The 21461-nt window shown below is 39.7% G+C and overlaps 1 protein-coding gene across 1 annotated transcript in view; it reads right to left on the bottom strand.

The window, feature by feature from the left end:
• LOC114564586 (obg-like ATPase 1) overlaps window positions 1-19144 on the bottom strand; it is a 50016-nt gene extending 30872 nt beyond the window's left edge. The window contains exons 1-4 of the mRNA XM_028592012.1: window positions 19002-19144; window positions 18802-18893; window positions 11018-11161; window positions 9694-9821 (exon numbers count right to left, since the gene is read on the bottom strand). Coding sequence (XP_028447813.1) covers window positions 9694-9821; window positions 11018-11161; window positions 18802-18893; window positions 19002-19016 — 379 coding nt within the window. The 5' untranslated portion in view covers window positions 19017-19144. The remainder of the gene's footprint in view (window positions 1-9693; window positions 9822-11017; window positions 11162-18801; window positions 18894-19001) is intronic.
• Between the last annotated feature and the right edge of the window lie 2317 nt (window positions 19145-21461).

Raw genomic sequence — 21461 nt, 5'->3', positions numbered from 1 at the left:
CATCACTGGAAACTTATTGTTTACTTTCCTCCTTTTAAAGATACATTAGTTGATCCCATAGACATAAATGGGTCTTCTCACTGTTCAGCATAGCCTACATAAAAGGATATATCTGGTAATACTCTATATTTTTCTTATTGTCAATTAATCAATTCAGATTTTTGTGATACTGTATGTGATCCAGCAATTATCGTGTGATCTTGTGTTATCACGAGAATAGAGCTGCCGTGCAAGGTAAACACACACCATCCCGGTGCAGAAAACATTTACCAGCATACCAAATATGTATTAATCCACCTCTAAAAATAGTGTGTTTGAGAAATGTGTGCTAAAAACCACAGTGTCTAGCTGTTTAAGAAAGTTACTCAGACTTTTCTATTTTAAACTCTATTTGCACGCCTATTTCTTAAAAAAGGTTTCCGTCTTCAGCGGTATGGGTAAAAGAGTCTGAACGTATTCAGTAGTGAAAGTATTACGTTCACTAAAGAATTGTTGGTTTATTCTTTTCATTGGAGTTGTTGGCAATAAAAAAACAGACAAACAAATTGCGTCTCGATAGGGATGGAAACTAGTATGACAAAAATGAATGAAAGGAGATATCACCATTAGGCTTGGTAACACCTAATACTTTTAGTGAATAGGTTTAGCTAATGAAAACACTCAATCACTGACGTAATTTCTGTAATTTTCTGTCACAGCCCTGGTCTGTGACCTCTAGACTTTCCCAGTGTTTCCGGTTTGTTTCCCTGTAGGTCTTTCTCTGTGTCTCCGCCTCCTGTGTGTGTGTGTGTGTGTGTGTGTGTGTGTGTGTGTGTGTGTGTGAGTGTGAGTGTGAGTGTGAGTGTGAGTGTGAGTGTGTGTGTGTGTGTGTGTGTGTGTGTGTGTGTGTGTGTGTGTGAAGTGGTGCTGGCTCACCAGCCAGCACCACTTCCCCACCACCAGATGCCATCTGCTTCCACCAGGATAGCCGCCTCACCTGTTCACCATTTCACACTCCACTTGCAAGGACAAAGTTCGGCTTAGGCCAAATAAAAAACGTTCTACTCTAAATCCAGTGTGCCAGTGTCTGAATCTGCCTCGGGGTCTAAACAAAGTGAAAAAAAAAATCGTAACAATTTTCATTATTTGTTGGACATACAATATCTTGTCACAATGATGAGGAGATTGAAAACCTGCCATAGTCATACCTTTTGTAAATGTATTAACAATTTTTTGCATGTTTTCACCATTTGTTTTCTATTTTCTGGCTCCATCTTTATATATAAATGTATTGATTAAGCACTTGGAGGATTTCCTTCTTTTAAACAATTTTTACTGTAAAAAGTTTTTGGCAAAAAAAAAAAAATGAATATATTTCTAATAGTAACTATTGGTTGTATACATGAATACATCAACACAACAACTGATTCAGCAGCTGAATTGCTGAGAGATTCACTCATTGCCTGATCTGTTTAGAAAGTCACACACATGGAACTCACTGGGCTGGGTGAGGGCTTTTGGATGTTTGAGAATTGGTGAGTTGGTGAGTGATGAGGCAGAATTCCTGGAGACCAGCCATTACTGGCGTCAGTGAGGAGGCAGGTTGGCCATAAATTATCTCTGTCTGAAAAGTCAATCCAGTTTGTTGCTAACGCCTGCAGCTGAACAATCCGTTTGATTTGTTCACTACAAGTGATTAGTGGGCGGCCACCTGCATGATGCAATAACCAAACACAAATACTGTCCTACCAGATTCAGCGAAATGAAGCAAACTTATTCAATTACTCACTCTTTATTATCGGATTCAGATATTCATCAGGCAATGATGATTCACGTGGAAGTCAATGAGGATATTAGAGCTCCTTAAATAGTGAACATTGTTAGAGATGTGTGAATAGGACAAGTTTTAGGCGAGGCACAAATGTTGACTGACTTTTGATTTGATCACATTAGCCCCAACACCAAAAACTAATATAGACAGTTAAGAAACACCCCCAAAGTGTTTGACAGATTTGATATACAAACTAACACACAACTAAATCCAACTAAATAAAGTTAACATTCTTAGATGCAGTTAACAACTGTTACTTTTGTTTGTTAACATACATTTTACACAGGAGTAAAATAGGCCTATGTCTTTATAATTAGGTGTAAAACACAAAAATCCATATTTCCATAAGTCTGTCAACAGTCTGTCAACCGTGCCATTTTATGAAGGTGTTTTCCAGGTATCCAAGACTGCAAACCAACTAAAGAACTACAGTAGTAGCTCATTGGCTATTGGTCTGTTAGATGTTGTACAAGATGCTGCTGTTACCACAGCTACAGTTGCTGTAGGCAGTGGTGGAATGTAACTAAGTACATTTACTCAAGTTCTGTACTTAAATTTGAGGTACTTGTACTTCACTTGAGTCTTTTCTTTTCATGCCACTTTCTACTTCTACTTCACTACATTCCAGAGAGAAATATTATACTCTTTACTCCACTACATTAATCTGACAGTTTTAGTTACTGGTTAATTTAAAAATAAAGATTTTTGCACATAAAACACGTGTCGTTTATAAAATATGATGTTTTATTATAAATTAAACTACCCAACAATATAACGTCCTACAAGTCCAGCTGAAATGATTAGAGATTAAACACAGAACTGTTTGGATCGTTTCCAGTCTCTAAAATGTGAGGATTTCTCTGCATTGAGTACTTTTACTTTTATTACTTTAAATACATTTTCGTGATGATACTTACATACTTTTACTTAGTAGCATTTTGTGTTTTTACAGTGGGGTATTAGTACTTTAAGCAGAAAACTTCTTCCACCACTGGCTGTAGGCACATGTCCAGGTTTACATTTACAATAAATTTTGCAACTAAAAAAGTATTCTGTTTGAAATAGAGATCTTTGCAGATGTGTTACATCTTTGGTCTGCATGGTACTGTATTAAGCAGAACACTGCCAAACTGAATGACAATTACATATCAACACTGCTCGTTATTAGCATTTTTCACTATGGTTACGACGGCAATCAATGCACAACAACAGACAAACAATGTAAAGGTTAAGGCCTGCAACTTAACCATAATTTCTTTTTCAATGAATCTGCAGATTTCTCTCTCAGGTAATCAGTTAACTGTTTGTTCAATAAAACATCAGCAAACTTGAATAAAAATGGCCATTACAATTTCCTACAGCCCAAGGTGACGTCTTGTTTAGTCCGACAAAACTCAAATAAAAGCAAATCCTCACATTTTAAAAGCTGGAATCATCAAATGTATCTTTTTTTTTTTTCTTTGCTATATTCCTTGAACAATTCACTAGTTGCTGAATAACTATTAATTGATTAATCAATAAACCAAATGTTTCAGCTCTATAAAGAATACTGCAGTGTAACATTTATACTGCTCTATAGCTAAGATCTCATGTAACTGATTAGGTTTTGTTTCACTAAAACCCTCTAACATTCTTTTATAAAATGGGTGAACTTCCTCGTGTCTGCTTCAGGCAGTAGCAGAGGAGAGGGAAGAGGCTTAACTTAACCAGGAGTACAGGTGCTGAAAGCATGAATATCCCAATGAGAGAAAAGTCTACACCAAAAATAACAGCTACTTTCCAGTCGGCTGCCCCAAACCACAGCCAGTCCCTAAAGATAAATGTGCTTTACCACAGTACCTTAAGGCTAGATTCTTACTGAGTGTGGTGCAACCGTAAATAAGTCTTCATTAGAAGTGAACCAGAGCATTCCTGCAGCAATGAGGGGGACACTGTGTGAGCATTCAAACATCTAATTGCTGGAAACCAAACATCTGGGAATAAGGCCAGGTGAGCTGGCAAAGTAGCTAGCGGGGAACAGAAGAGCAGATGAAGTAGAACATGTCTGTGTCTTGTCTCAGACAGTGAGGATCCAGTTGTGTTCCAGTCACTGCAGAAGCACTGGGAACACTTAGCCTGCAAACCATTTTGTTATGAGACCAGGCAACACCAGCCATTCAACAGAATCAGCTTTCAGGATGTCATCATGTGCCTTAATAGTAGTTGGAAGGTATTGTTGAAAGCAAATCCACTGTTTACACAGGCTTTTCAAAGTCATTAGTGGTTTAAAAATATTCATATTGTGCACGCCACTGGTGGAATTTTGAGACGTCATTAGCAAATTCCAGTTAGACTACTCTATATATATAAAAAAAGTTGAATCTTATAAAAAGGTGTGAAGACACTACGGCCTGTTCTACCTTTGTAAAACCTGTTGTTCGCTATTACTCAAATTTCACAACTTTCAAACAAATGAATGTAAACCAAATATAGGGAATAAATCAATTGCTTGTGTCCTCAGTTAGCAATCACAATCACTGTTTCATGTTACTAACGCTGAGCAACTCTCTGTAGTATCTTTATAAACCCTTCTGCTAATTCCCAGACAAATAAACATACCACTCCAGACACAAAAAGTGTGATCCCCCACAACCATATAATCAAGCTATATAAAAGTAGTGGCTTCAACATTGCAGTCTGCCTGACACCAGATAGATATAATTATAAAACAAAACCAGCTATGTTTAATGGTTAAGTTGTGAAACATATCACATTGTTTCCAAGGACTTCACTAGAGTGGAAACAATGGCTTGCCAAAGCAGATAGATGTAAACACTCCGCAAACACACAGAAGAAGAAGCTTTCGATCTCCCTATTTATGATAGTTGAGGATGTTTGTCTTCTTTGTGTGAGTAGAAACAAAAGAGTTGGTTATAGGAGAGAATCTGTCATATAAATTTGGCCCATTCAAATGTTAACTGTGGGTGTTTTCTATTATGATTACTGCTTTGTTTCCCTTTTTCATGTGCATTTATTTCCTCCTTTGTCTTTCTTGTCTAGTGAAAACTTAACAGAATGTATGCACTTAGTTGATAAAATACTTGCATTTATTATGAATCAGTGTTTTTGATGTGTGTCTGTAAAATTATTGATACATACTAAAGCTTAGATTGGGCCAAAAAAAAATCAAGCCCGACCCTAACCGAGCCCATGCACGTTGTGTCTGAGTCCAGCCATTAACTGTAATTATGAGCCCGAGCCTGATTTAAACCCGATAATGTTTAGAAGGGGTATGCTTGGAGAAGTAACAAAAGAGGACATTGAAGGCTGACTATCATCTTTTCTGCCATGGCAAGCCTGCTTCATGTCTCTGTTCGTTGTCGAAGTCCCCGTTCCTGTGCTGTCATAGGCGAGCAGCGTGCCACACTTAATGCACTCGACAAAGCCAATACATACTGTATGTTGTACTGCCCACGACTTTCCTCCAAACTTGCTCAAAGTTAATTATCCTGTTTTTATTTTTTTCTTTACATCTTCAAGCTCCGTGTTGCACTTAAGCTACACAATACAGCATAGCAGGCCGGTGTGATGCGTGCGAGTGGAGGAGACGCTGCGCACGATTATGGCATAGCTTTCTCCACACCCAATTAGGCTAATAAAGTATTGATTAAAAAAACACAAATGCTTGATCAAGGGCCCGAGGATAGTGGCGAGAAAATATCGGGTCAAGTTTGGGCTCGGGCTCAGGCAGAGAATCTAAACTCTAATACATACATACATACATACATACATACATACATACAAGTAGTGTATTTACATTGACATTAATATTTCCTGTAATATGCTACCTGGAGAATGCAACTTTTCAACCATCTGGAAGGCTTTTAGGCAATTCTCCTTCACATTCTATTGCAAATTAAATATTGTTTCGTTAAAAAAGGGTATATGTGTAAATAAACAAACAATAAGTAACAATAATGTATATATTACATATTACAAACATAGATGGTTTTAATCATTTTTTAAGGGTTTTGTTGACAATCAAAAGAATGTAGAATAACACCAGCCTTACCCTTGAACTTGAATTGTACCAAAAGTCATTAAAAACTGAACTGACAACAGACCCGTTTATCTCCCCTTACATGTCTTGTCCACTCTGTAAATCATTACTAAGTCTTGCAGTGGGTGGTCTTTCAGTTCCACTTCTCGCTAACTACAGAGTCAAAGGCTATTTGAAAACTGTACTGGACAAAAATAATATACTTGTCAGTGATACACAGAGACAGCTTACAAAGAATATAGCAATATGGCCTTAATCTTAATCCTTTCTGTCCAGCCTGCCACTCTCTAATCAGAGCTCCTTTCATACAGTGGGAAATTTAATAACAGCATTCAATCAGTAAACAAATTCAGCTATTTTTAAAAAGGGCCTCTGCATTTATTTCAGTTGCTGATATTTGATTTATTCTAGTGTGTAACGCTTTAATTGTGTTGGACAAAAGACCATGTCAAAGACACAGAGGAATTTGAGGAAGACCTGGAAAGTAATTTGAAGCCTGCCTCACTGAGGGACAGACAGCGATTAATTATCAGCGAGATATCAACAAAGTCACAAAAGGCAGTATAGTGAAATATACAGTACATTATTTGTATTATCATTACCACTATTATTATTGTTGTCCTCTCCAGGACCCATCACATTATTGTGGTAGAGAGGTTTGTGTGTCTCTATAAACCTGAAGGCTGTGGCCTCCCATGGCAAAGTTGTCTCAGGTAAGGGGCCAGACTAAGAATGGTTCAAAAAGCCTCATGAATCATTGAGGAAGAGGAGGAGTTACCCAGCCCGGAGGAAACACAGGGCCCCCGTCTGGAGCCAGGCCCAGATGGCGGGCTTGTCAGCGAGCTGTTTGCTACAGAGCCCAGCTGGGCACAGCCCGAAGAAGCTGCATGGCACCTCCCTCTACATCCCATGGGCCCATCTGGTGGGGCTTACCTCTGCGCACACTCTCGGTTCTGGAACCGTACTCCTGGATAGGGGTTGGACTCTTTTCTTCTCCGAAGTTGCCCAGGTTGTATTCTTGCATTACCAGACCTAACTCCACAGCGCTGTGGAGTCTGGTCTGGCCCCTACACACATACACTCCTGGATAGGAGAAAAAAACAATCTGGGTTTTTTGCATTTCTTTAAACCAATCACAATTGTCTTGGGTGACGTTAAGCTCCGGTCACAGCGATGGTGGATCTGCTAAATATTTTCGGGAAGGAACTTGTTTTGGTGGAACATTTGCACCCCGCAAAAGAAAACGCCATATACAATATTAAATTAATGAGGGTTGTTTGTGCATATGCACCAAACAGCAGTTTGGAGTATTTGGTCTTCTTGGAGACCCTGAATGGAGTCCTGTATGGGGCTTCATTTGAGGACTCCATAGATCTTCAATGCGCACGCCATGTGGGCAATGGACACCTTGAGAGGCGTGATTGGGAGGAACGGCCTCCCTGATCTAAACCTGAGCAGTTGTTTGTTGTTAGACTTCGGTGCTAGTCATGGATGGTTCGTGCGTAAGGATGCTCATAAGTGTACCTGGTACCAGAGCACCCTAGGAAGAAGGTTGATGATTGATTTTGTGATTGTATCGTCTGATCTGAGGTTGGATGTTTTGGACACTCGGGTGAAGCAAGGGGTGGAGCTACCAACCGATCACCATCTAGTGATGAGTTGGGTCAGGAGGTGGGGAAAGACTGGACAGATCTGGTAATCCCAAATTAGTAGTGCGGGTGAACTGGGAACGTCTGGAGGAGCCCCATGTCGGGCAGATCTTCAAGTCACACCTTTGGCGGATCTTTTCTGGCATCCCTGTGGAGGTTGGGGACATTGAACCCTGGTGGGCAATGTTCAAAGCTTCCATTGTTGAAGCTGCAGTGGGGAGCTGTGATTTAAGAGTCTTAGGTGTCTCAAGGGGCGGTATTCCTTGAACACCACGATGGACATCGGTGGTCAGGGAAGCCGTCCGACTGAAGAAATCCTACCGGGATGTGAATCCTGGAATACTTCGGAGGCAGTTGCAGGGCACCAACGGGCCCGAAGGGCTGCAGCCTCTGCCGTGAAAGAGGCAAATAAAGCAGCGGGTGTGGGAGAAGTTCGGAGAAGACATGAAGAATGACTTTCAGTCGGCACTGAGGAGCTTCTGGAAAACCGTTCGTCAACTCAGTAGGGGGAAACGGGGAACCGTCCAAGCTTTGTACAGTAAGGATGAGACACTGTTGATCTCAGCTGAGGAGGAACTCCTGAATCCAACTAACAAACACTCTATGGTAGAGGCAGAGCTGGAGGATGATGGAGGATCATCGTCAATTTCCCTGGTGGAAGTCACTGAGGTAGTCAAACAACTCCACAGTGGCAAAGCCCCAGTATTGATGAGACCTGTACAAAAATTCTCAAAGCTTTGGGTGTGGAGTGACTGTCTTGGATGATGCGCCTCTTCAACATTGCTTAAAGTCTGGGACAGTGCCTAAGGAATGGCAGACTGGGGTGGTGGATCCTGTGTTCAAAAAGGGGGACCAGAGAGTGTGTGCCAATTACAGGGGTAACACACTTCTCAGCCTCCCTGGTAAAGTCTACTCTAAGGTACTGGAAAGGAGGGTTCAGTGGATAGTCGAACCTCAGATTGAAGAGGAACATTGCATATTCCGTCCTGGTCATGGAACAACGGATCAGCTCTTCACTCTTGCAAAAATCCTGGAAGGGGCCTGGGAGTAAGCCCATCCAGTCTACATGTGTTTTGTGGATCTGGAGAAGGAGTATGACCTGGTCCCTCGGGAGATAGTGTGGGAGGTGCTGTGGGAGTATGGGGTCCCTTCTCAGGGCTATTCAATCCCTGTCCAAAGTGAGAGCTGTGTCCAGGTTCTCAGTATCTCAGTAGTAAGTCAGACTCGTTCCAGGTGAGGGTTGGCCCCCAACCGAGCTGCGCTTTGTCACCAATACTGTTTGTGATATTCATGGACAGGATATCAAGGCATTGTCGTGGTGGAGAGGGGTTGCGGTTCGGTGGCCTGGGGATTTCATTGCTGCTTTTTGCAGATGATGTGGTCCTGATGGTATCATCGATCCGTGACCTTCAGCACTCACTGGATCGGTTTGCAGCAGAGTGTGAAGCGGCTGGGATGAGCATCAGCACCTCAAAGTCTAAGGCCAAGATTCAAAGCAGGAAACCAATGGAGTACCTATTGTGCCACCCTGGCCTGGGAACACCTCAGGATCCCTCAGTCAGAATTGGTTAATGTGGCTTGAGAAAGGAAAGTGTGGGGTCCCTGCTGCCCCCGGGACCCGACCCCAGGTAAGCAGTTTATGATAGATGGATGGATGGACTATTATTGTTGTCAAAAGTATTATAAAAAGTAATATACTTTATAACTATTATTATGAATGTATGCAGTGTGTAAAAAACAAAAAGGAAAAGAAAAGAAAGCCTTTAATCCTCACAATATGTTTATTAATAACTTACATACCTCCACTGTACCCAAACTTAATCAAAAGTGGCATTAGGAATCATATTACAATATTATGTGGTGCTCCTTCTGAAGTCTCTTCTAAGTTATGTTTCCAAACCTCAGAATGTGCTACTGATTGTGTGAAGCCTAAACTAGGCACAGACCCTTTCAATTCTGTGATTCTCACTTAGGGAGCCTCCCAGTAGGAATGTGAGGTCTGATGTGACTTTATTATGACTATTATGTTGATCTTGGCACGCACCACACAAGATGCCCTACTAGCAAAGCTATAGCACAACTAAGGCATTTGCTTTCAGTACTGGGTCTATTAAGTGTGACCAAATGTTGCAAGTGCTTTAGCAGTATAAAACACTCTGATTTGTTGATGATATGAAAACCTATGAGGGACTCACGTGTCATGTGGAAGATGCCGTCACAGGCGCTGATATGGGACAGGAAGGCATTTCCCAGGCCTTGTCCAGCATGAGCACCTTTCACCAGGCCAGCAATGTCAACAACATTAAGGAATGCTGGGATTTTGCTGCAACCCAGGAAGTAAAAGGAAAATATATCAGTCATTTAAGACTTTAAACATTATCAATATTATTTTAACAAAAGCAGAAACCACCAAAAAGGTTTCTGAAACTCTGCCAGATTAATCTATGATTTGTTGAGACTGTAGTTTGTGATGTTGTTGTATTGGATTGCATTGGAACAGTTTTGAACAGATTGCTATTCTTTTCAATATAGTGGTATTTAAACACAAAAATAGCCAAATAAGTCATAACACAGAGTGGACATCTTAAAAGATAAGGCTGCTGTTATTCTAGATTTGTTTATATTGTAAACAAACATAAATGAAAACAAAAACCATAATATGTTAATCAATCTCTCAATACTTTCTGACTTTCCTACCATGTCTGTGAACCTCAGCTTCAAGCAAATTAGTTCCAGCTGAAGACGTAAATCTTTAAAAACAGTTTTTTTTTTTTAAAACAGTGCAGTCTTGTTGGGGACTATTTTCTGTCGTGCATTAATACACATTTGGTTTTCTAGAATTTACGGCAGAGCAACAATTAATGTGTAACGGACTCAAATTAAACTACAATGGCCATGTTCACAGGCAATTTTTGTTAGTAGGCTCAATTCGTTGTTGATTTAATTTTTTTTCAAGGGATTTTTTAAATAAAATAATCATGAGGAATATTGCTTGTATTTTATATTTTTATGGTCGCTGGTGTATTTATTTATTAATAGCAGTGGACTCTGTTATGCATGTCCTTAAGTTAGAGTACAGAGCATATACAGCATAAGTAGGACAGAACTGAGTTCAAGCATGCTTGTGAGATTCATACTGCTCTTTGAAAAGTAGGAGCGTAGTTCTTGTGACTAAAATTCATGCACTGAAATGCTCTGTGCTATTCAACATACCAATTCTTGTCATTCAAAAAGGGATATCTCGCTAGTACTTTTCAGTATACCCCAGCAAATCTGAATTCAGCCTGCTTTAACAGCCTCTATAAATGTGTATGATAACCAGGTGTTAGAGGTTTGGATGCTTCAGCTTTTCCCTTAACAGAAAACCTTGGAGTAGAACAGCAATCATACATCATACAGAACAGAACTGGCAGCTACATGTCAATAACATTGTTATGTTTTCTCATACCTATTGCAAGAAGACCGTCAGCAACTACACATCTGAAGTGTGAAAAATACGTGAACGATGAGACCACATACCTGGGAGGTTTGTGGAATTGGCAGAGGAAATCATAGCGTTCATCTGGAATGGGCACTCTGCTTTCATTTGGGTCAATGGTGCAGAAGGGGAAATTTTCAGCTGCAGCCTGACTCTTTGTCAACACGTTGAAAAAGGTTGACTTCCTGAAAATAAAAACAGCAGTGAGGTCAATCCATCTAAAAGTGCTGCTGTGCAGAACCTAATGGTTCAATAGTATGAAACAATTCAGCAAATTATGCAAGAGTGGCTTTTTTATTTTCTGCACAAAAATGAAAAGGTTATTCTAATGGATTGAATATTTGAGCGCTTCAAAAATCAAAAATACTCTATGAAATACTTTGCCCAATTACAAGGTCAGATAATCCCATAATAGATCAATTGTACATGAAATCGAAGGGCAAATTACATTTCTGATAGAGCTCAGCTGTTGAACAGGATCAGCCAAATGCCGCCCCATGTTGTGATCACAGAGGGGTTTATTTTGTATGGCACAAGCAGATCAAGTGTACTTCAAAATCTACAGACAATGGCAAATGTCTAAGAGTAATAATGGCATGGCAGTTAACTATAATCCAGGACTTTCAATTTTTATCCCCTCACTGGATGCTTCACATTGAAATGATTGTTTGTCAAGTCCTATAGGCATGAAATTGCACAGGATTGGTAAAGTGCATTAATTCTTTATATAAAGCTAAATTGTTTCTCTAACATACTTGAAGGCTATCTTGGGTCACCTTGGGGGGAAATAGAAAGACAATCCATGGTAACATTACAACCATCATCAGGTGTAAAAACAGTCTTAAATAATTGCAAAGCAAATTACTTACTTATACATTAGAGTGCAATATGCTGGTCAATGGATAAAGTGATGTGTATTTGAAGCCAGCCATTAGTGTGTTTTTCCACTGATGGGTGGTAGAAACTCCTTATAAGGAAGTGAGACATCCAGCATAGAAGATGGCTGGGCCAAATATCAACCTAAAATTTTTTGTCTGGGTTTACTATGAAGACTAGGAATGTTGCAGACAAAAATATACATTGTGGAATACAATGAATACATGGAATACATGAGGATTGAGCAAACTCCAACTGCTGATTGATGAAGACTGACAAGTGGATGAAATCTACAGGTAATAAATATTTGTCAATTCACAAGTATTGCTTTTTAATAATAAATCCAGGTAATCAATGTCTACTCAGGCTTTCATTTGATTAATGTTTGATGTTGTACTGGCTTGATTTTTTGAAATGTTTTTATAAATTCTGTAAGGCGTCCTTGAGTGCCATGAAAGGCGCCTTTAAATAAAATGTATTATTATTATTATTATTATTATTACTCAAAAGTTACAAACAAGCTAGGCTATCTAGCTAGCTAAATCCAAATCAAGTGTAAACATTGGGGACACTTAATGACGTTTTTTCACTACACAACTGTGCAGTTATAAATGGTAGTCAATAATACACAGTTGTGGCCTAGTCAACAAGAGAAAAAGTAGATAGGCCACATTCGGCCGCATTCAGACAGCCTGAGTTTTAAGAATGACTCAACTTAGTTAGGCCAAATACTGTGTGCATACTTTACCGTGTGTCCCAATAAGGGGTTAAATGGACTAAGACTAAACTTTTTCGTGTCTCTGAGCAGTAATAGAACATGTGCTGGTTTAAGTGTAGAAATAGCTGCAAGATTGGCTGAATTACACTCTCAAGTTTCCCATATGTGTGAAGAGTGGTCAGTTACACCCAACTAACAGCAGGCTGGCATTTGAACATGGTTCATTGATGAAGAAACCATGGGAGGGTTGACTAGTTGTACTTTGACACAAATGTGGTATGGCAGGCCACAACCTCAAGGAGTTCTAATTCTTATACCAGGGAAAAAAAATGTGGTTTTGCTAGCGTAAGAAATAAAAACACTGGACTCCAGAGAGTTGGATCTTTGTGCAATATGCTCAAAATCTAGCAAAACAGCTAAGACACACTACATGTCAAGAAGCATAAACATAATATAGAGTGTTTATTCTTTGTTATCAATATCCAGTATCTGAATATATAATGAAATGAGTTCTGTGAAAAATACTCTCAGCCTGTCAATGATTTATAGCAATATCTGTGGCCTCAAGTTCACAGATTCAGAGCAGTAACTGGATGACGTCTCAACATCCTGGGCCTCTCTGTCCCTTTAAAACCTGCAGTTTTCAGCTCTAACTAATTTTTCTAGGTTACTTTGAAAAACAACAGCTCAGCTAAAAGTGACTCAAAAAATGTTTTAAAGAGCTGCACAATAAAAATGAGAACCCGTCAGCTGAGCAGAAGATAACCTAACACTGTGGCCCTTTCCTGTGGCTCAAAGGGGGCTGCAGGAAAGTAATGTTGGGTCTGCCCTGTGATTACGCTCTGTCACTGATGTTGCTGAAGGTGTTGGTAGATGCTGACAAGGTGGATTTGTCTGACCAGGTCTGACATGCAGACAGTGTGTCAGCCTCCTAAAACACATGGCCATGTAGTACAGATTCTTGACAAGTTGTCCACCTAAAAATCTTTCACAGACTGAGTAACTCTTTGACACAGAGGTTCATATTTCAAAAAATTTAAATATTCCTCAACTACCTAACATGTTTTCATTCTTCACATCTATTCATTATGTTTGATTACATCGATTTATTGACCAACAATAATTTGAAAACACCTCAAATAGACTTACATACTCAACATTTCCTGTGTCTATGTCTTACGTAATTTGCCTTTAAGTTACTGTCTCTTTGATTTTACCGTTAGGTGCTCATTGTGAACTTTAGTTACATTTACACATCAAACACACCCTAGCCACTAATTATTATATATATATATATATATATATATATATATATATATATATATATATATATATATATATATATATATATATATATTAAGGGTGTGACGAGATCTCGTTTTACGAGATCTCGCGAGATTAAAACGTGACGAGATTTCTCGTCGAGGTGAAAAGTTGTCTCGTGAGGCGATGTTATGTCAGCGTGATGGAGCGTGAAATTACTATTGAAGATCCCCTGCCACTTTTAAATCATTTGTGTGGCAACATTTTGGTTTTCCTGCGGAAATAATAAACGGCGAAAGAGTGACAGACAAGACGAACGCAATATGTAAACATTGTAAGAAAAAAATGCCGTATACCGCGGCTAACACGAGCACTATGCAAAAACACTTACAGCACCACCACAGCTCTCTACTAACTACTGCACCCGCGACGAAAACATTAAAAGGGCAAACAACTCTAAAAGCCTTTGCATCTCTGCCACCGGTAAGTGCAAGAGCCACGGCAATAACGAGGGACATAGGCGTTTTCATTGCAGCTGATATGAGGCCATTTTCTGTGGTGGAAAATGTTGGATTTCGGCGACTCCTCCACACACTGGAAACGAGGTACGTCATCCCATCACGCGCGCATTTAACTCGCACTGTAGTCCCAAACCTCTACAAAGAAGCCAAGGTCAGTTGAATAAAAAACTATTTTCCATTCATATATTTCATCATTGAGGATTTCTTTAAATTTTTTTTAAAAATCTCGTCTCGTCTCGTTCTCGTGAACCCAATCTCGTGATGTGTCTCGTCTCGTGGAGTAAGTGTCTCGTCACACCCCTAATATATATATATATATATATATATATATATATATATACAGTGGGGGAAATAAGTATTTGACCCTTTGCTGATTTTGCAGGTTTGCCCACTTACAAAGAATGCAAAAATCTACAATTTTAATCATATGTACATTCTAACAGTGAAAGACAGAATCCCAAAGAGAATTCCAGAAAATCACATCATATGAATTTATTAAAATTGATAACCATCTGATGAGGAAAAACAAGTATTTGACCCCCTGGACAAACAGCATGTTAATATTTTGTAGAAAAGCCATTATTGGCCAGCACAGATGTCAAACGGTTTTTATAGTTGGTGACAAGGTTTGTGCACATTTCGGCAGGGATGTTGGCCCACTCCTCCCTGCAGACAGCCTCCAAATCATTCAGGTTCCGAGGTTGTCGCATGGCAACTCAAATTTTAAGCTCCCTCCAAAGATTTTCAATCGGATTCAGGTCTGGAGATTGGCTAGGCCACTCCAGAACCTTGATGTACTTCTTCTTCAGCCACTCTTTTGTTGCTTTGGCGGTGTGCTTAGGGTCGTTGTCGTGCTGAAACACCCATCCTCGACCCATCTTCAGCTCTCTCACTGAGGGAAGGAGATGTCGGTCCAGAATTCCACGATACATGGCCCCGTCCATCCTCCCCTCAATATGATGGAGTTGTCCCGTCCCCTTGGCTGAAAAGCACCCCCAAAGCATGATGTTGCCACCACCATGCTTGACGGTGGGGATGGTGTTCTTTGGGTTGTACTCGGTGTTCTTTGCCCTCCAAACACGACGAGTTGAGTTGAGGCCAAAAAGTTCTATTTTGGTCTTATCTGACCACATCACCTTCTTCCAGGCCTCTTCTGAGTCGTCCAGGTGGTGAATGGCGAACTTCATGCGGGCCTGTACATGTTTCTTCTTGAGCAGGGGGACCTTGCGTGCGCTGCAGGTTTTCAATCCATGACGGCGTAGTGTGTTACCAACCGTTTCTTTTGTAACTGTGGTCCCAGCTGCCTTCAGTTGATTCATCAGTTCCCCCCTTGTGGTTTTGGGATGATTCCTCACCGTTCGCATGATCAGGGACACCCCACGAGGCAAGATCTTGTTTGGGTGTTGACAGGTGTCTTTTATACAGCTAACGAGGTAAGGCAGGGTTATTTGATGTAGATAATTGGTTCGGATTGGGGCTGTGTCTTAAAGAAAGACTAACTGGCTTGTAGGAGCCAGAATACTTGCTGTTTGTCCAGGGGGTCAAATACTTGTTTTTCCTCATCAGATGGTTATCAATTTTAATAAATTCATATGATGTGATTTTCTGGAATTTTCTTTGGGATTCTGTCTTTCACTGTTAGAATGTACATATGATTACAATTGTAGATTTTTGCATTCTTTGTAAGTGGGCAAGCCTGCAAAATCAGCAAGGGGTCAAATACTTATTTCCCCCACTGTATATATATGTACACCCTCCTTCTCCCATGAAATAGCATCATTTGATATAGAAGAAGGAGACAAGATCTGGGACTCTGATTTACATCCTGCAACTTATTCTCATTCGGTTTTCAGCTTGCATTCTTTCAGTTCATTGGGCTATAGAGTTTTAGGTTAACTAGGTTATGTCATACATGCAAGACACCAAAGCATATCTCGCACATTACAACTATTTTTGTAGTTGTAAAATATTTAAAAGAATGACATAAGATCAATGATAACAAATGTAACACAGATTTTTATTATTCTGTCCATGCTAAACTTTTTTTCAGTGCCATTCAAACTAATCTAAAACATGTTTTTTTCTGTAGATTACAATTTGATTATCTTAAAATGTATCTCCTACATAATTATTGTCTTATTATTGTCACTGATTGTACCTGTGAGACCGGGAGCTGCTTCAAGCACAACCTGTTCTCACTCCCAACTCGTAAAATACGGACGCTTGGTCATTGTCTCTCAGCATGAGATACGACGCAATAATAAGCACCCCTCAGCGTGTGTATGGAACGCACCGGGCAGAGCAGCAGCTCCGCGGCGCGTGAAGATTACATAGTAATAAGAGCGACGGTAGCGAGTAGTATGAAAGCACAGGACTTTCACCCCAGGGGACCGGGGTTTGTGTCCCACGTGTCACTGGACTGCTTTATTTATTAACCCCGCCCACAATCTTTTCCTCAACCTAACAGTCGCGTTCTTGTACCGTGTGTCACGTAAACGTACCTTTTATAAGCCCACTCACGACCTTTTCCTAAACCTAACTGCGTCAAAAGTGATGACAATAGTCCCGACCCAGCGCATTTAGATAAAGCGTGTTTAGATATGACGCTAAAGAAGCACCTGACCAAGCTTCCGTATTTTACGCAATGGGAGTGAGAATGTGTTGTCAAGCAACTACAGGCAAATAGCAATGATGAAAAGTACTATTTCATGCAGGTTTAATAGCATGCGACGGACGAAAGCAGAAAGTTGGGTTGCTTTGTACATGCAAGTGAATTTCATACAATTTCCTCAAAAATGTATTCCATGTGTCAATGTGCTGTTTCTGTTAAGATAAGATTGATTTTATTACCCCTAAGGAAATTTGTCTTGTCTTGCTGTTTAAAGAATTCAACACAATAGGGTGCATACATACATACATACATACATATTAGAGTTGCATGATTTGTTGCAGCAGAGACTGGCCTGCAAGGTGACTCAGTGGTACTGTGAGTCCTGTGTCTGAGTGTTCACTTTGTGATGTGGGTCATTACTTGACATGCAGGTTAGGTGAGCTGGAAAGACTAAATTACTTGACATATGAATGTGATGGTGACATGACTGCATGTGATTAACCGGAGCGCTGTCTAGGATGTGTCCTGACCTTTGACCGGTGCATGAGTGATAAGTGGGTATTTAAAACCAATGGACAACCGGGTTTGTTTGCTTTGCTTTTCATTCATTCAAAGTTCTTCACCGCATTCATAGCAGTGTGGCAGGTTCATTCTTGCTTGCTGTCGTACAGTTTTATACAAATATAGATGGATCATGCCACATTCTAATCAATAACATGTTAATTAAACTATTTTCTCTAATTAAAAGAAAACCGCTGTGATAATAAAAAAAAACACATTCATAAATCCAATACAGGACACACACTCAAAGTATATATTGTAAAATGATTTAACTATTTTATTAAAACTATGATTTTTGACATACTCCAACTCTTTGAAGATGCAGGTCTACCCTCAATCATAACCCTTATCTGTTATAACGGACATGCTCGAAGCATTTTGCAGTAAGTTTGAGCAGCTAACACACTTTTATATACACAGAGAGACAGAGAGAAAGTTAAGGAAAGACAAAGCTCTCGTAGGATTTTATCCATAGCTAGTAGGGAATAAGTGGTTCCAGACACTTCCAGCCTTAGGAAGACTCCTCTGGTTGTTAAAAAACACTGAAAGATTTTCCACGGACAGTCATCTGACTCTCTGGCTATCATGTACATCCGTGCCGTCAACGAAACGGGGAGCGGAATGAGCCTGACTAGAATCTCTCAAAATCTGACGAAAATATTTTAAACTGACCTTTGTCGATCTGAAATGAAGACAGATTCAGCAACTGAACGGCCTATTTCTATTAAAATGTTTTCAGAAACACGTTCGGTGAATTATTTTAGTACAATATGAAATCATATTCTGAACAAGCCGCCGTCAGTCGGTCTTTGAATTTCCGGAGAAGCCAGACCCATGTGACGCGTTAATCCAATCAGCTGCCGGTTTTCATTTTTGGGCGACAATACAGATTAGCGCCGCCTGCTGTTTTGGAGACGTATTACGTCTCGTCGCTTTGGTGTGTTCCAAGGCACTTTTTTGACCAACGTGGGGAGACTGATCAGCCCAACTGCCTTTTCTGCCGACTTTTGGCCGTCGGCTCGGTGTGTCTGGGCCTTTATTGCTTGTTTCAGTCTAAAATGTCGCATGCACAAGGTGTGAAAGCTCCTTTGGAGAAACTTGAATAACCCAAACTCTGAAGTGAACTGTACTCGGCTTATATCCTGCCTTACATGCATTTGTATTTATGGTATCATGGAAGTCAGAGTTTAGAAGCAGACAGAACACATGCTGGTGCATGCAGTGTGAATGGTAAGAAGGCGACACTATCTATGAAAATAAAAACCCTTTACTTACCCAACATTGGGCAGGCCAACAACTCCTATTTTCAATGAAGTGCCAAACCTACCAATCAGTGGTGGTGGCTTTGTTGCATCATCTCCCTTTCCCTAATAAAGAAAATGTGGAGATGTCTGCAGTCAGAACGAGCCAAATACCATTACATAATCTTGCATGCTCATTTTTTGTTGAATGGAGATGTTCTTCATAACCTGCACCTTCTTTGGAGCCATTTCCCACTGTTAAGTTTTCGCTGACTTCCACAACAGCTCACCAACTCAGAGAAAACACCACATTCATTGACAGAAAACGTGCTAAGCTAAGTCCTCAACTGTAACCAGTCGCCCGCACTTCAACTGGCTTGCTCCCCCGGGTTAAAAATAGAACATGCAGCCTATGGAAATGAAAGTTGACACTGTACGCTGGCAAGCTGACCTGTACTTCCAAATTTAGCTGTCGATAGTATCGATGTAGGTTGATGAGTTGCTGTGAGATCAATCTTACACAGAACTGTTGTTTGAAATGTATGTATTGAAAGTGTAGTTAATCTTTAACAGAGGCTTGACTGTGTTGTCAACAGCTGCCTGCTTTCTATTAACATTTGAATCATCTGTCTTGACTGTCGTACAACTAAAGACATCCACGAGTTCCGTCTCTATACTGACAGGGCCGAGCAATTTTGCCATTTCCCCTTGTGTTATAGCTCATTAACTTCCTACAGCAATAAATCATTTTGTCAAGCAGTTTTTTTTGCAGTGCACTTTAATGTGTAAGAATTGTATTTCCTTGCTGTTGTTTCTATTTAACCGCCACCAAAATAAACATTGAAAACCTGGCAACCTCAAAGTGCAAGAACAAACTCATGGTAAATGGCAGCTGAGACACAGACGTTGTCATTTAACACAAAAGAAAAATACTGTTTTTATCTTCATCTTTGCATTTTACAAGACAACACAATAAATGTCACAACCCAAAAACATCTGCAACAAAATGAAGATATGTTAAGTTAAAGCACCTTGACAAATCTCCATACACGTGTCCATTTTTTCAACTCAACGTGCATCCTCTGATGATACAAGTAATCGTATCATATCTACAACATTGTACAGCTTCATCGCCACAGAAATAAAGTAAACATTCCTTGCACTCATAGCTTCCTCCAACCCCCCTTTGTGAGAAACAGGTGTAGCCACATGAGCACACAAAATTACAACAATTAGTTAAATGTCCTCAAATAAACTTCCCTCAGCAGAAATACAAATTAAAGCACACAGGGGCACAACCAAAAACCACCACCCAATCCAGCAGCCTGTCTGGTTTAACACGCAGAAAATGAGGCTCTAATAATCTGGATTTGAGGCAAGTGAGGATGGCTTTGTAGAAAGAATTCAAATGAATAGGTCTGAATTAATCATTTATCTTTTGTTGATGGATGCACCCCCACTTAGACTCATCACAATAGATGCAGAGTGTTTTGTTCGACCAAATAAATCATTCCCATTGTTTAAGGTACATTGATCAATCTAATGGCTTGTAATAGGCTCCTAATTGCCACTGAGAAGTGCTCACGAATGGAGTCCAGAATTACAGATTCAACTCAAAATTCTCACTTGAATGACAAGTCGAGATCATGTTCTCCCCTTTTGTCTCAAGTAAATATGGTCTGAAAAATCACTATTATTTATTATTCTAGGTTACTCTGACAAACACATTTCCTTTTGTATACATTTAAGACACAGTATTTATTGCTGCATAAAGACTGATTCCTATGTAGATTTCTTTGTTAGGATCATTATTCCAATCTGAACGGCCACACTGCTATTTTTTAAGATAGCCTATTACTACACAATAATATACATAATAATCATGTCCACAAGAATATTATCATTTGAACAAATGGACAGAAGACTGTAATACATATCTATTACCAATGGCAACTAAATTCAGTGAAATCACGTTTCTTTTGTTTTCTTTTTAAATAACTGTTAATTCTTAATTAAAGGGTTAGGGTTATTTTTTATGTTTTGAAAAGGTATGATGAAAATAAATGCCCTAGCATTCTGCATTCATTTTCATTTAATGCTGGAATTAATATGACTTCTTTAAGGAACAATCAACTTTGTTTAAATGTAGAATAGACATTTAATACTGTTAACAGCACTCTGACAATTTGCCATGATTGCAGAAATGATTCAATTTTCTTGGCAGCGCTCAGTATTTGATGAGACTTATTTTATTCACTCTTCCAAAGGTGGTGGTTTTAAAGCAAAAAGAGTATTTGAACAAATTGCGCCTGTGTTGACTAGCAGCATTCATACTCTATAATGGAGCATTATTTGCCCGTTTTGAATACTGTAATGCACATCTTTCGGTCAAGCATTTCTCTGGAAAATTGCTTGAACTTTTAAAAGGGATGATGATTCACGTCAGAGCAGGTCAATTTTACATTATGCCATTATCCCCGAGCGCCTTAACAATACGCGGCATATTGAATTGTGATATTAAAAGAAAATAAGTCCGAGTTTAGTAAAATTGTTGAAACACGGCATCATCCACTGAATTGTCCTCAATTTAATAAATGAGTGATTAGAGTGGCATTACATTTTATTTCTCGGTTGCAAGACCCCGTGCCTCAGCAGCTTAATGGAGATGACAGGCGGCCTTAGAGCAGGCTTCCC

This window comes from Perca flavescens, chromosome 11, assembly GCF_004354835.1.
Source record: "Perca flavescens isolate YP-PL-M2 chromosome 11, PFLA_1.0, whole genome shotgun sequence".
Lineage (NCBI taxonomy): Eukaryota > Metazoa > Chordata > Actinopteri > Perciformes > Percidae > Perca > Perca flavescens.
The sequence above is the reverse complement of the archived record's forward strand: the minus strand, read 5'-3'. Positions and strand labels throughout refer to the sequence as shown.